A 15,212-nucleotide genomic window follows, 5' to 3' on the forward strand; every position below is an offset into this window, starting at 1 on the left:
CCACAAGAGGGTTTATATAGGGGTTGGTGGAGAAAATGGAGCAGAATACAAGCACTGAAAGTATGAAAGTGATTTACACAAGTATCAGTGTATTTGAGAAAAGAATACCTTATATGAATGAGTCTGGTAAAGGATGGAACTTGAAGACTTTTGATTGTAAGAGTTTACAGAAAGATGGACAGAGTATTTTAATGAACTGCTTAATGGTGGAATTGATAAAAGTGGGCAGTGAACAGCTATTTTTCCAGACACCTTAGGTCATTTGTGGAATAACTAGATTTTGAAGAGTTCTAAGAGGCAAACAGAATAGCAACTTCTCCTCATTGCTCCGCACATACAAAACACCAGGTATTTGAAAATGTTCCCAATGTATTTTAAAAGCAAGAGGTGATAAGCTATGTCAAAGATTTCACAGGCTAACTTTTCAGTTTAGAGGTTTGAAAAAATGTGAAACAAATGAAGAGGCATTCTCATGTCCAATTTGAGAGAAAGAGACGCACACACAATGGATTGTAAAAACTCTTGTGTCATCTCATTCTTTGATATAGAATCCCTTTTTTGGTACTTTTATATTGACTTATCCCTTACACAGAGGAAAAAGTAGAATGTGTGTGTCTCAGAAAAAAGCATCAGATATTTTGTATCAGATATTTTTAATTTGTCAAATACTTCAGAGGAGAGGGGAATATGACAAGAAGTCCTCTGAATCACAAAGAAATAATTTAGAATTCCTGATGTAATTACTATGATGGTACAACTGTGTTGTGGGCAGTTCGGAAATTAGAGTCCCTGGAGAGTGAAATATCTTCCCTGTTTGACATCTGGAAGGGGTGCAGGTTGTAAAATATTCTTTAATATGGGCATGGGTCAAGTGTAGCAGTATCAGTAAAATTTTCCAGGCAAGGTGAATTTTAATGTCATGCACCATTTTTTTTGATGGCTTGCTTTATTTATTTGGCTGTCATAAGGCAAAGAAGATATGGTACAGAAGGCAAAGATTTGAAGGAAGTGGCCAGAAAAATGGCACCTAAGATTTAATTAAAATAAAATCAAATACATGATTGCAAGATTATGAGAAGATCTTGGATAAGACATTGATAAGCATCAGTAGCAAGTGAGGAAGTCTAAATTCCTAGGAGCATTAATTACTAACGACTGTTTGATGAGGGAGAAAATTACAGTTGTGAGTGAGAATACGTATTATTTTTCTCAGAGATTTTTTAGCTGCAAATAATTTTTGAGAAGAGACTGTAGTTAAAATAAATAAGGCCATTATACAAAAGTTTATATAGATATACCACCAAAGCATATACTAAGTAGGAAGAAATACAGAAGAATACTTTTAAAAAATGAAGAATTGAGATAAGGTTTTGTGCCATTTAAAGAACAATATTTTGGGAAGTTTTAAGAAGGAACTACAGTTGGTCCGTGAAGAACAAAGTAGGGAAACGTAGAATAATGTCATTAAATTCCAGTGACTTCAGTGGACATAGCATTGCGGGTAGGGAGATGGAAGAAGGATAAGCTACATGTTTCTTGTAAGGCCATTCCATCAGTGTTTGATCTCGTGACTGACCAAGGGGAAGATGGGGGGGATAATACCAAGCAAGACCAAAGAGCTCTTAATGTAAATGACTGGCAACTGACCCTTAACAGAAGGTGTTGTGGGCAGGTTGTCTGTGGACAAAGCACCCTTACAGTCTGTAGAACCAAGGAATTGTTGTTACAGTAATACATTTAATAGCTGGACCTTGTAAAACTTCAGTGTAGTTGAGTGTGTTTTCTCCACTGATGAATGAAGTATAATTTATTCATTATGAAGAGCAGAAAAAATATTTTGTACTCAGGCTAGTAGATTTTCATGAGAGTTTTTTTTTTTTGGGGGGGGGCGGGGTTGCAAAGTTGTAATCTCTGAATCTGAATTAATACTGTTTTTTGGTGGGATGATTGAAGTTCCTGATATTTCGGGTTATTTTTCACTATAGTAGCTTCATTCTTGTCCAGCTGACTGCAATCTGGAAGTGGTAACTGTTGCCTTGTCTCTTAAAGTTTGGTAGGGAAGCAGTAGAAATGGAAGATACGCTGTTGAGTGAATCCACCCAGAGGAGCAAACAGCCCCTCCCCTCCCCATCCCTATCCCCAAGCACTCTCTTCCTCCTCTTCCGTTTGTGACCCCTTTCCCTCTCCCCTGGGCTGCTAGGCTTTTGCTGCTGCAATTAAACCTGATCCTAAACCTGCCCCATCAGCCAATCAGGAGGGTGGGCAGGGGTACCACCATGTAGGCACAAAAATGGTGGCCTTTGCCACAATCGGGCCACAATATTAGTGAGCTGGGCTCACAGTTTACACTAGGCCATAGTTATAAGAAAGATTATGGGTTGCATTAGTGAGTCATAATTCTTTGCACAAGCACTTTTTTGTACTTTTGATAAGAGCCTGAGTGCTGTAAATTAAGTACCTCAGAGCTTGTAAATTAAGTACCTCCTTTATTATAGGCTCATGACCTCTAGTTTGAGGACTGCTGGACTAAATTGAGAATCAGTGTAATATGTGAACTGGTGCAATATATCTTGCTAGAGTAGTGGTGCTTAACCTATCCAGCCCCGCAGGCCAGACAAGTGGCTGCATCTTGTACTTGAGGCCAGTCCATGGGCTGGATTGCACACTGACCAGACCCAGGTATGAAGCAGCCTCACATACTAACACGATCTAACATATAGGGTCGTGTCATCTCTACATGCATCAGGAGACTGGCAGGCCATAGGCTGAGCACCACTCTTCTCAACCAGGGGTGCCCAATTCCCAACTCCTCCAGCCTGCAGGACTAACCATGGTGTGTGGGGAGCCCTGTGGGGTGTGACATGAGGCACACATGGTGGCACCAGGCTTTATCCCAGCATGCAGGGAATGGCAAAGGGCGCTGGAGCCCAATTCTAGCACATGGGGCCCTCTGGGCCCAATCCTGGCATGCAGGCGCCTCTCCGGCTCACAGACCAGCTCTGCACCCTTCATTTGGCTTGTGGGTCTGAAAATTTAAGCATTGAGGGATAGAAGTCTTCTGAAGTCCTGTGAAGGACGTAGTCAGAACTATCAGTTGGACATAGGAAGAAGGGGCCATGGCCTCTTCCTTCTTCAGGTACCAGACAAAGAAGTGGCTTAATGCTGTGACTTGGAATGGGCTGGTGAGCAGAATTCAAGTTGACACTGACTCACTTCCTTGCTAATGTTTTAGTGAAATGCATTGATGTTTATCTTGAATGTATCCCAAACATTTTGTTAGGTACAGGAAAAGCCAGGTCTTTTGGGCCCGAGTCATTTGCAACTCACTTTGCTTGCAGCAGGTTGCTGAAGGAAGGACAAGCCGCTCAGCTGGATGCTGCAAGTTATACTTTGAAGGCTGTCATTTACCCTCTCATCTGGAGCTGATCAGTGGGTTCCATAGAACTGATTGGAGAAGCAGCACCAGGGCAAACAGTTGGAGCACCTCAGTGGTTCTGTACAACTGTTGGCTGTGGCTACACATGTGCCCAGCCGGTTTGGGAGCCTACATCTTTCCAGGGGAATAAGGAACCTGTGAAATTCAATTCCACAATAGTAACTTATTTCATCAGTTTTCAGTTGATGACAGTATTCAGTAATTTTGTGCCTTTTCTGGATATAGCTTGTAAATTGTAATTTTTTTTTCAGAGCTCCTTAAATGATTCCAACCCACAGAAAATTTGTAAAAGGTAAGTTTGTGCTTTCATAATGCAATAGCATTTAGATTTCTACACTCAATATATTAGGAGAATTACTTCAAGTCTTCATATCATAAAAATACCCATGAGCACACTCAGTTCAGACTTCCCCAGCCAGTCACTTATCTTTCTACTTGATATTACCACTGAAATTCAGTCACAAATTTTTAAAACTCCTTTCTCACTCAAACTTTAATTAGACACTGCAAAATGAAATATGAGGCTGATTTTTTTTTTCTTTTCATTCTCTGCAGGCCTTGTATACTCATCTTAGATTCCTTGAAAGCAGGTTCCCTGCGGAGGTCAGTTCAGATCCTGAGAGAGTGAGTAACAATGGTTTGAAAAGGAACAGTGTGAAGGACATTTTAAGTCCAACTTACAGTTTGCAGCTTTTCAAAGAATTTGTGTAAAACCGAAGTCCAATAGAAAAGTTTCCATGAGTTATTTAAAAAAAATGAATGCACTGTTTTTTGTTTAGTCATAAACATTTTTCTATGACATCTACAGTGTGGACGTAATAAATGGAAGTAAAACTGACAAGCCTTTTCGTTGCCCATGATAAATATAGTGCAGGGGTAGGCAGTGTTTTTTGGCTGGAGTGCCAAAACCCCCCCACAATGCCTACCTTGGAAGGTGCCAGGGTGCCAGAAAAACAAAACAAGGGCAGGGAGTATATGGCAGGATGCCTTGCTTGTGCCCCTTGTCCACCCAAAGTCCCTGACCCCCAGCCTAGGTTGTGTGGCTATCAACAGCTACCTGGGCCCGCTACAGCCGGGAGGCTGCAAACAGCTGTTACTGCTCTGGCCTGGCTGCCTCCCAGCCCCAGGGAGGCAGCAGATACTGGCGATGGTGCCCTTGCCGCCGCTTCTGCAGTGCAGCGCGTGGAATTCAGCATAGCAGGGCTCAGTGTGGGGCGCAGAAAGCTACCTGTCTCTCCAAGCTCCCCGCTGTCCTGGCCACGCTTCCCCTGCAGGTGGAGGCAGCACTGAGCGGCACAGCCCTGCGTGGTATCCATGCTGCTCCCATGCACACAGGGGAAGTGTGACCAGGGCAGCACGGAGCTTGCAGCAGCAGGCAGCTTCCCTGTGCAGCCCCTCTGTGCATTGCCACTTTGGGTTGCACACGCTGCGCTCCCAGCCCTGCTGCCCTCCCCTGGGCCCTCCAGAGCACAGCGTGTGCAACCCGGAGCAGCAGTGCACAGAGAGGCTAGTTGCAGCAGGACTTCCATCCTCCCAGGTGGCTGCTGGGAGCAGCCCAGGCTCTGTGGCTATCAGCAGCTACTCAGAACCTGGGCCAGCTGCAGCCGGGAGGCTACAAACAGCTGCTGGAAAATGGCTTCGCGTGCCATGCTCGGCATGCATGCCGGGGGTTGCCAACCCCTGATATTGTGCATTAGGGGAAAATTAATGGTAGAACGAATAGCAGATTTTTCAAATTCTGTGTTTTAATAGTAGGAGTGTTTTGTTAGTAACACAGATGAGAAGTTTCCTTTTTAAATCTGCAAGTGTTCTTTTTAAATGGCCAGTTTGTAAAAAGTGCTCATTTTTTTGAGTGAATAACTACCCTAGTGCCACATTGTATGCATGATTACATGATTGTCCTTTTTGCAAGGAGTTGAAGTATGATACCAGATTTGGCTAGCTGAAAATTTGGCATACTGTTTTAATTGCATTAAAGCACATATAAATAGCTTGGAAGGCAAGACTAAGAATATGTTTAGACTTTTTTTTTTTTATCTGTTAAGCATTGGAATGAAGTCTGCAAACTCAGTATTCTTTATTGAAAGTACTGGGGGGGGCAGAAGGAAGAATTGTATATGAGGTGATTGTGTTGAGTTGAAGTAGCGGTTTATGGCATGTTAGAATAGCAGCATTGCTACAAATATCTGTGTAGAAGCTACAGATAAAAATGACAGGATTTTGTGTAATCTTGGATAGCGTCATTTCAACAGCAGTATTGACACTGTATCTTTTCAGTAGTTTTGCACAGAACTAATTAATATAATGCCCCCCAAAATCTTTTTAAAATAGGCACCTTATTGACCATATTAAATAGCTAGTTTGAAACTGGTTGTATTCACTCAAGCAAATACAGCTAAAAGAAGATGACCTAGTGGCATGCACAGATTACATCTCTGTGCAATTTAAACCCTGGTCACACTGTCCTGGGATTGGTTCAGGGACAGTGAATTCTGTGATATCACCTTTCTGCTCTGGGCACACAAAGGACTTCCTAGATGCCAAATATCCATATATAGACAGGAAAAATCTTCCCACCATCAGACTCCTATTCAAGAGTAAATAGTCTGTGCTTTGGAATGCCCCTAGTCAGAGACCTCCTAGGTTGTTGCTGCCAGGAGGAGTCTTGTAAGCATGTTTCCAGTAGAGCATAGCAGCAGTAAGCCAGGGAGGGCCACAGGGAATTGGGAAGTAGTTTTAAATTAAATGCTCCTGCAGGGATGTGGGACCTGTGAAGTTTGGGACCTGAACACAGTACTGTGAACAGGGAGAGGCAAACCTCACTCCACATCACCAACACTGGAGAAAATTCTTCTAAAGGAACCTTTGAACTTTCTCTTCACAGGTTCCCTTCCTGTCAAGTTTCTTGTAGGAAGAGATGGCAGTCAGGTCCACAGTAAATCAAATCCAACTTTCATCTGAACTCTGGTTCCTTTCAGTTTATTGGTGTCAAAAGGTAGCAGGGAAGCCTCCTTGTGGCCAGCCTAACACATCTGTAAATTACAACAATCCCTGAAGCACTGTGGATAAATTACATAAGGGCTGCCTGCCAGCTCTAAAGCTATAGTGTATACCATATATACTGGTATGCTGCCAACATGAAGTTAATGTAAATTCTGTTAGTTTTATTGTTAACATAGTGAGCAAGATGCTGGTTTTCTCATGATGAAAGGCCTGACAGCATGAACCAAATTCAAAATTTTCATGATAATAATACAGGATGATTACAGTTTCTTGAGGTATATGGGTTTAAGAAGTTCCAAAGTGTCTTAATGGCTTCACTAACCATTGTACAGAGAGCTAATCAGAGTTGCCTTCTCCATAAGACTACATCTACTATGGCTATTTCAAACATTATAGAAAGTACGGGTGTCATACTTGCTTGGGGTCCTGAGCTGGATCTGGCCTGGGGGAACAGGGTGGCCACCACAGTTGCAATGGCTGCAGCAGTGATAGCAGCTATGGGGGTGGCATTTGTGGCAAGCAGCTGTGGGCTAGTTGGGTACTTGCTCTGGCAGAAGGGTGCAAGCAGCAGCAGGCCCCAGGGTGTCTGTACACAGGTTGGATGCCTGCTCTGATGTGTTCTAATTAGAATGCTCCAGCAGCCTCACCATCGTGTGTATTCAGCATCCCCACATTTCAAAATGGCAGCAGGGGCACTTTAACTAAAGCTTGTTGAGCAGGCTTTAGTTAAAGTGTGGGATGCTGAGTACACAAGACATTTTTGGCATTTTAATTAAAACAGTTCCTGTGAGCTGCTCTAATTAAAACACCACCCTCTACCCCCACCCTGGAATGTGTATAGATGTCCCAAGAGACCACAGGGTCTCCTAGATCTATGTTGAGCTACACAGCCCCATGGTCTCAACGGCCATGTCTACTGGGGCCACAGGACCCCACATTCTTCAGTAGGCCATTCCCAGAGCTTACTACACCTTGGTCTTGATGAGGCAGCTCCATGGGCTGGACCCAACCCAGATCATATATGTGACATGCCTAATATAAATTATTTGGTAGGGACATCCATGAATATGATGTACTTTATTTACCTGCATGTTGGACAAGTACAAAATTTGCTTAACTGCGTTACACAGAGCTGGTTCCTGTTTGTTGCATGTGGCTCATAGTTAACAAACTCCATTTGTCTGCATACTGATTAAGTGCACAGACTGCTTAAATTCATGATTTTTCAGTATCTTAGTAACTTAACTCCATTAACAAGCTAACTGTAATGGTAACTATTTTGTACTAATTATACTCCATATAACTGCACCAGAAACAGAGAAAGGGAAGTAGCCATCAAAAGTCTTTTAAATGAAGGAAGCTAGTCAGTTTAGGACTGCCAGTACCACAGTATTAACAGTGCTGTATATTATTTAATGAGTTTAAGTTCAAATAAGTGTATGCCCCAGGTGAGCATATAGTGTTTTCAGTTGGAAGGTTTATACACTTAAATGGAGTATAATATATAACAAAATACTGCACCATTAGAAAATTTGTGATGTTTTCCTAATTCTAGGAAAGTCCTGAGTAATATCCTTAAAAGGGCTGAATGAGAGAATTATTATGTGAATATTTTATCTAATCTGTTTTCATTTTAGGTACCTGGAAATAGAATGGGAAGTTAAACGAAAAACCCACCGGGAGTTCGGCAAATCAACAATGATTGATTTCTGTCCTAGAGTCCCTAAACAGGATAACAGCAGTGATTGTGGGGTATATTTACTGCAGTATGTGGAAGCCTTTTTCCAGGTACAGTATGGAAAAAATTACGTCACTCTCTGATTGAAATCCTCAAATGTCTCTGAAAACTGTAATAATCAGAGTTAATGCATTATTCTCTTTGAGTAAGCAAAGAGAAAATCCATTCTTAACCTAAGGACAGATGTCTTGGAGCTAGGCTCTACGCAGCCAACCTCCCACTTCTCTTTGTAGGGGTTTCTGGCTGCAGCACTTGTTTTTCCCCTGGCTCACCTGAAGATTCCTAGCTGTTCTGACACGTTTGGAGCCTGTGCTTATCCTTCTTGTATTTCTCACCTAGTGACTTCTACATATAAGCTCATGGGTGGTACCTCAGCCCTCTGGCAAGTCTTTGTGCAGAGAAACATATGCTGCTGCATAGGCATGAGCTGAAGTTCAGTATAATTCTTTCTGAACAGCTAATTTCCTAGTAATTTCATCAGGTGCTTTTTTTTTATACTCTTATCTTTTTTTCCCCCCCTCATTAAAATGTAACACTTGGATATCACAGTTTCCTTCTAGTGGATGATAAAGAAGGTAATTAAAGTTGCATTCCCCACTGCCCTCTAGCCCCCAATCCTGGGTTTGTGGCAGCTAATTTGTGGCCTCCAGGCAACCCTAGATGATTAGGGCCCACTGCACTCTATGTATTCTCCATTTCTGCAAGTGGACTGTGGAGCATTGGGCACAGTACCAGTGCAGGCAGTCTATCCCAATCATGGTTTCTGGGCAAAAAGTTGTACCCTTATCCTACAGTCTCTCCCAGTGGTGTCCTGAGCTCCAGTCATTCTTATTTCTTCACTAGCCAAGGATCCATCAAGGGAGACAGATGGGCTTATTATGCTAGTTCTTCTTCATCATGCAGTTTGCACAACTTTTAAGAGCCCGTATGTGACAAACTCTTCATTTACAGCCCTCCTCCCTAGCAAAAGGTTTGACAATGCTGGCCATTCTCAGCAGTGGCACACTTTGGAGATTGTGTGGGAAAGCTGATATTTGAGTAAAGATCTCTTTAAAGATCCTTGTTATAAACTTCTCTCTTTCTGTCACCAGAATCCTATCATTAACTTTGAGCAGTCCATGCACTTGGAGTGTTGGTTCCCTCGTCAAGTGGTGAAAAACAAAAGGGAAGAAATTCAAGATCTCATCTTGCAATTGCACTTGCAACAGCAAGGTGGCAGCAGCAGCTAAAGAATCTGCTCTGGCAAACCTGGAAGAGACATTTCTGTACAGTGCGACTGGAAAACTCCTTAGCAGCACCTGGGCTGTGCCTGCTTTTCAAAAAAGGAAAACCACATAATATTTTTGTTTGTCTGTTGGTAAATTTGTTCCAGGACTTTTTGTTTGAATTGTAGGATGTGGGGTTTGGGTTGAGGCTTTGTAGATACAGTGTAAATATGTAATTTAAAATTAACAAATTTTCACCTGAGTGAATTTTTATTTGGAATATGAGAGCAGCATAGAGGTATGTCCCACAAAGATGGGAAAGTTCTTTAATCCTGTAGAGTCTGTTCCTCACTGTTGTGTGCATATGCACACAATTCAGATTTGAGTGAACATATAGTCATCATGCTTGGTGAGAAGATCTCATCCCTATGTTGTAATACTCTGCCTTGCAGTTCTCATATATAGTATGAATACTGTGTATTTCTTTATTTTAAGAATATAGTAATGAATCTCTTCAGAGATATCTCTTTTGATATATTTTTATTATTATTTGTTTATACTTTCTGACATGAATAGCTGTAGCTGCATGCGTGTCAGCCTGTTGAGAGCTGAGCTCGCTGTTTTAGTGTTTTCATCATAAAACTTAACTTATAGGGAAACTGAAAGCATTTGCTTCAGGATAAAGCTTGAAGCCTTTGCAGGTGAAATGTGGACTCCTTTCTTGAATTTTCAAATATAGTTTTTCTTAACCACAGGTTGGAAAAAGGTTGTGCTTTTAAATTATAAATGTATCCTGGTGCAAAAGCCAGACAATGCAGTAAACCCTACCTGCCTGACTCGTATGTCTATGATGCAATGAGACTTCTGTCCACAAGGTAATCAGGTGTTGGTCTCAAATTGGTTTTAGGTGCTTTAATGAGAACTGTATGCACATGCCTTTACTCCAAAGGCCTGCTGTATTCAGAGTTGTTATGTGTCTTAAAAACTTGCATAGGTATTTTGGGCCCAAGCTGGCAAACAAGTTAGTCTATATTTAGAAGTTTTACTTATTGGAGTTTTACTTAGTCATGTTGAATCACACTAAGTAAAAGTACTGAAGGTTTGGATTGGGCCTTTTATGTGATAAGCTAACAAGTGATTGGCTAGATGGATATTTATGCCATTTTCAAAGAGAAACTAGCCCCAGACAGTTTTAAAAACCTTTTAATTCATGGTCACCTAGGGTGCTTTCCCATGTTCTCCATGGTAAAGAAGTACATTTTGCAGTTGCCTTTGAAAGGACTACATTTTAATCACAGCTGTAAAGTGACATTTCAGCTTGGAAAGCTGAAAGTGAACGGCAGAGCTAAAATGAAAGTTAAGGGAGGTCCTTAAGGGTGACAGATAGTCCCAGTAGCCAGATTTAGGAACAGATCTTCAGCTGGTATATATCACTGCAATGCCATTCTCTTAATTAGAGCAGCAGGAGGAGTTGGTCACTGCTGTTCATTTTTTTTCACTTAGCATTATTATTCACACCAGGAGTTGCCTTACAGGGGGAAGAAAAAACATTTAAAAATAGGCTTATTAGGTGGCTGAGGGCTGTTACTTTCTACCTGCCTGCAGTTAGCTTAATTGAAGCAGTAAATACACATTTCAGAGCTTAACTCTACTTTCATTTTAGTTTCTTTTGACCATTGAGCAACTTTTCTTAGTTGCATAGATCATCGCTCTTAGCCTCCATAAGCCTGTGTGGCTTTTGTCTCCCTAGCCATCGCATCAACATTACTATAGACCTTAGGGATTTTTTTGTTTATTTATTGTTCAGATGGATAAAAGATTAAGTAAAGATATGTGAATAATACTTGTTTACTATGCCTTTTCAATTGATGCATATTTTTCCTGGTGATCCCATTAAAATTATAAATACATTTTTTCCTGCATTACTAATTGATTCCCACCGTAAAATAATATTTGTGCTTCTTTAGATTGATGTGTTTGTACACTTTTTCAAAGGTAATCTAGTCTTTTTATTAGCCAGCTTTTATAACACCACCTTATGAGACCTTTATAGATTAATGATGGAAATGTGTAATAGGAATGCCAGTGTGTTTGAAATTAAAAAGCTTTAAAAGTTGTGGACTTGATTGTTCCCTTTCAGTTTTGCTGTAGAGCCAGTGAATTAACTGTAAGCAAGGAGAGCTTTTCACTTTTAATTCATGTACCCAGTACATACCTATTTGTAACCCCAGTATTGGGGTAATCTAATTCATTTTGAACAAAGCTGTTGTAGTTGTGCTTGAGTCCTTAAAAAAGCATTTGAAAAGTTCATGGTTCCTTGCTTGAAAAGGTATCAGAGTATTTTTAAGACAGACTTTTGGGCCCACCAAAGCTGCTTTCTGCCAGCCAGCTGGCACAATGCAGTTTTCAAAGCTGGCTTGAGTGATTAGCTGAGGTGTCACTGCATCCCTGTACCTCCTTCTCATGTGATGGATGTAAAGGGTTACCGAGCACTATTCTTTGGCTATATCCCTGCTTTCTGCAGTCACCCTTTATGGATCACTGCACACAGCAGAAATTAGAGCTTCCCTGAGAATGCTCTAACTTACCTTGTAGGTCAAACTGGTAAGCCACTTATGCCCATATAGTTCCTGCCCCCTCCATGTCCAGTTCCAAGCACAGGTTTAGCAGATATGCACCCTGAAGTCTAATGCTAGTTCAAAGAGTACAGTTATTGCAAAATTTTATACTCTGAACATATAATATTGGGACCAGGGTGCTTCACTAGGGTTTAGAAACTCATGCTATATACAAAGTATAGCTGCTTTTAAACCAAGAATCACCAAACTTCAGCTATGCTGGGCCACCAGCGAACAGATTTCAGAAAAGTTCAGCGATGTCTTCTGAGAAGGTTTTAACAGCAATTGCAGAAGCTGACAAGAGCAACCCAGCGGAACCAGCCTTTGGAAAGCATCAAAAGACTGACATTGCCAAAATTAAGTGGGAGTTAAATGTCTGTGGCCTGCTGAGTTCGTCAACTGGTCTGGAGAATGTAAACCTGCTGTGCCCTCGCTTGGCCTACCCAAGACTGAATTTCTGGGCCTTGACCTTGAAATGGGCTCATTCCAGTGGACAGGTACTATACTGTACAAGGAAGGAGAGAGTGAGAGGGACATGGGTGCACAGGACAGAAGCAGACCAGCATAATTCTCATCTTAGTTATGGCAGGAGGATAGATGCTGGTTCACACACCCAAGGACCAAACACCTTATGTTTCTATGTTTACGCTTAGTAGCCTAGATTGGAACAAAGACTTTTCAAGGGTGCATAGAAAACGTTCCCAAATGAAACTAATCAACTGCTGAAAATGCCATTCAAGGTGAAAATGCAGGTGTCATGGCTTAGTTTGTGTTTGTTTATTGAAAATGATAAATAGATCAACAATTTTAAAGAAAAGAAAGATTCAAAATTAGGCTTGTCCATTGGAATCCTTTTTGGTGAGCTACATTTTGAAGGGTTAGATTTATCTAGTTGGCTTTCATTTCCCAGTTACTTTTTCTTAATTAAAAATTTTACAATAATATATGACTGAGAGTGATTAAGATGTAACATAAAGCATGTAGGCCTATAATAGTGGTAGCCTGAGCATCCCCAATCTCATCTGATATCAGGTGAGTGGTCCTAGTGCTGACTAGTGCTTGGGCAGGAAACCACCAGGCAATCTCTGGTGCTACACACACAAGCTAAGGAAGCATTGCTGAATGGTTGGCAAATACTAAACTACAGAAATGGAAGTGTGGAAAGACTTTATTTGCTCTTCCCTCCCCTGACCTCCTTGCTGCTAAACTTGTAAGAGCCTAAATAAATAAAAAGTTTGTTTAGTGGCCGATTACCAAGACTTTTACCAACAAGTTAAGACACTGACAGAAATGGGAGAAGAGAAGGAGCAGAAACTCAGGTCTTAGAATTGTTAATTGATTTGGATGTATATTTTGCTTGTTTCTGTTCTGATACTTGATAATCTCTCTCACTCCACAGAAATTGTAGCTGAAACTTTTCTATACCTTCTTTGTATTTTTAAGGGTGAAAGTAAGAATTTTTGTTTTGTGTCTATAATAAAATTATATATATATATTTTTACTTATGTTTGCATTTAAGATTATACATTCAACAGGTTTCTGGTATATACCAAAAAAAATTATACACACCACACACACGCTTCATTAAAATAGCACACGTCGGAAGTTTTGCCAAACCAACTAATTGTTCCCTTTCTAATTATTTCTGCTACTCTTATCCTAAGTGGTTTGGCTGGAAATGGTTCAGGGAATTTTTTTTTTTTCTGACCCTGAAAGTTTTAGGAGTAAAATACTGATATTTACACAGTGTTCTTCTCAGAATATCTTTAATTGTTTTTACTGCTACGATAGAATATCTGTAGGGTTATTGTAAAATCAAAGAATAAATTAAAGAATCACCTTTATAAAATATGGTAAGTTACTTAGTTAAGCAATGATAACCAGGGTCCACTTTAGCTGTAGTCTCCAATCACAAATAACACCATTCTATACTAGTTTTACATATTTGGCCTACCTTATTAAGTCTTTAAATGCGTGTCAAAGACAAAAACAAGCAAGACATGAAGCTAAAACATGCTAGGTCTAAAACATAGTTGTTTCATATTTGTTTCTTTTTCAAGGAGACCTAAAAGCAATCCTGAATTTATGCTGGCCTAAAACCTGTACTTCCTTTTGCTTCACATAATGTTAAATAATTAATAATACTTTTGCCTTTATTATTTGTGATTGCCATTACAATTCTTTACAATTCACAGCTGCTTCATTCTGTAAGCAGTTGCGTTTTTCTTAAGACCTTGGGAAACAGCAATCTTGTATTCTTTGACCAGGGCTAGAAGGTTGAGGTAATGCATTCACTAGATGGTTGTGTACATAAAGACAGCCCTTTCCCCTTCCTTCCTCTTCCCTCCCCTCTCCTCCCCCACACACAAACTTCTTATTTAAGGATTTAAAGTTTAATGACAGTAAATATGCTTTATTTTTTTTTAATTTTAAAATTTGAGGTGCCATCTGAATCTTGTCCCATAAAACCTCCTGAACTGGTGCTTACAATAGATCTTTTTAGCATGAATGTAATTTTTATAATCAAATTTGTTTAAGCCGTCATGCCTCTCAAATGCACAATAGTACTTGAGAGAGATTTGTTTTTTCAAATTATTAATTGTTTTGCTTATGGTAAAATGCCTTAAAATGATGGTTAATGTGTTTTCAGTAATGCATGTTGTTGCAATAACTATTTGGAGCCAGATCTCCATTTAGTGTAAATTGGCATTATAAGAAGTTTGCTGACTTGCCTGCTGAGGATCTGCACTTTCAAACTATTGGGATGAGGTGTTTAATAACCTGGCACTGTAGTATGTCCCCCCAACCTTGCTCAAACCTTACCTGTTCCCAAACTGACAAAAGTGTAGGAAAACTTGGAAGATCTAATTTGTGGAGAACTGTGGGTCTTTGTGTCACCCACGTGTAAAGTGCAGTCACAGTAGGGATTGTGCAAGTAGGTCTTATATGGGAAATGAGGATTTATATGTCTAATCAGATCAGTGGTCCATCTAGTCTGCTTTTGTCTTTTAACAATAGTGTCATCTAATTTTGGGAGACAATGTCACCATGAATCTAACATATCTCACTGCCAAGACATATATTCTAGTTTTCCCTTTGTTTTCATTAATCTGTTTACTTCTAGTTATAGGCCTTGGTGCATTGCCCAGAGCACTTCTCTTCCTTGAAGTATGTGAAGGCTTATAGAAGGAGCTACATTTGTAGCCTTCAGT

The 15,212-nt window shown here is 40.5% G+C and overlaps 1 protein-coding gene across 6 annotated transcripts in view; it reads left to right on the top strand.

Moving 5' to 3' along the window:
• Positions 1-13,487, top strand: part of SENP7 (SUMO specific peptidase 7) — a 66,023-nt gene extending 52,536 nt beyond the window's left edge. For 5 of the 6 annotated variants that reach the window (XM_090058419.1, XM_090058453.1, XM_090058462.1 and 2 more), the window contains 4 exons: positions 3,688-3,728; positions 3,992-4,060; positions 8,077-8,227; positions 9,269-13,487. In XM_090058419.1, the coding sequence (XP_089914545.1) occupies positions 3,688-3,728; positions 3,992-4,060; positions 8,077-8,227; positions 9,269-9,406 (399 nt within the window). In that variant the 3' untranslated portion in view covers positions 9,407-13,487. The remainder of the gene's footprint in view (positions 1-3,687; positions 3,729-3,991; positions 4,061-8,076; positions 8,228-9,268) is intronic. The other variant, XM_090058443.1, reaches the window with a different exon arrangement.
• The last annotated feature ends 1,725 nt before the right edge of the window (positions 13,488-15,212 follow it).

Source organism: Crocodylus siamensis, chromosome 1 (genome assembly GCF_052110815.1).
Source record: "Crocodylus siamensis isolate JL-2025a chromosome 1, ASM5211081v1, whole genome shotgun sequence".
Classification (NCBI taxonomy): domain Eukaryota; kingdom Metazoa; phylum Chordata; order Crocodylia; family Crocodylidae; genus Crocodylus; species Crocodylus siamensis.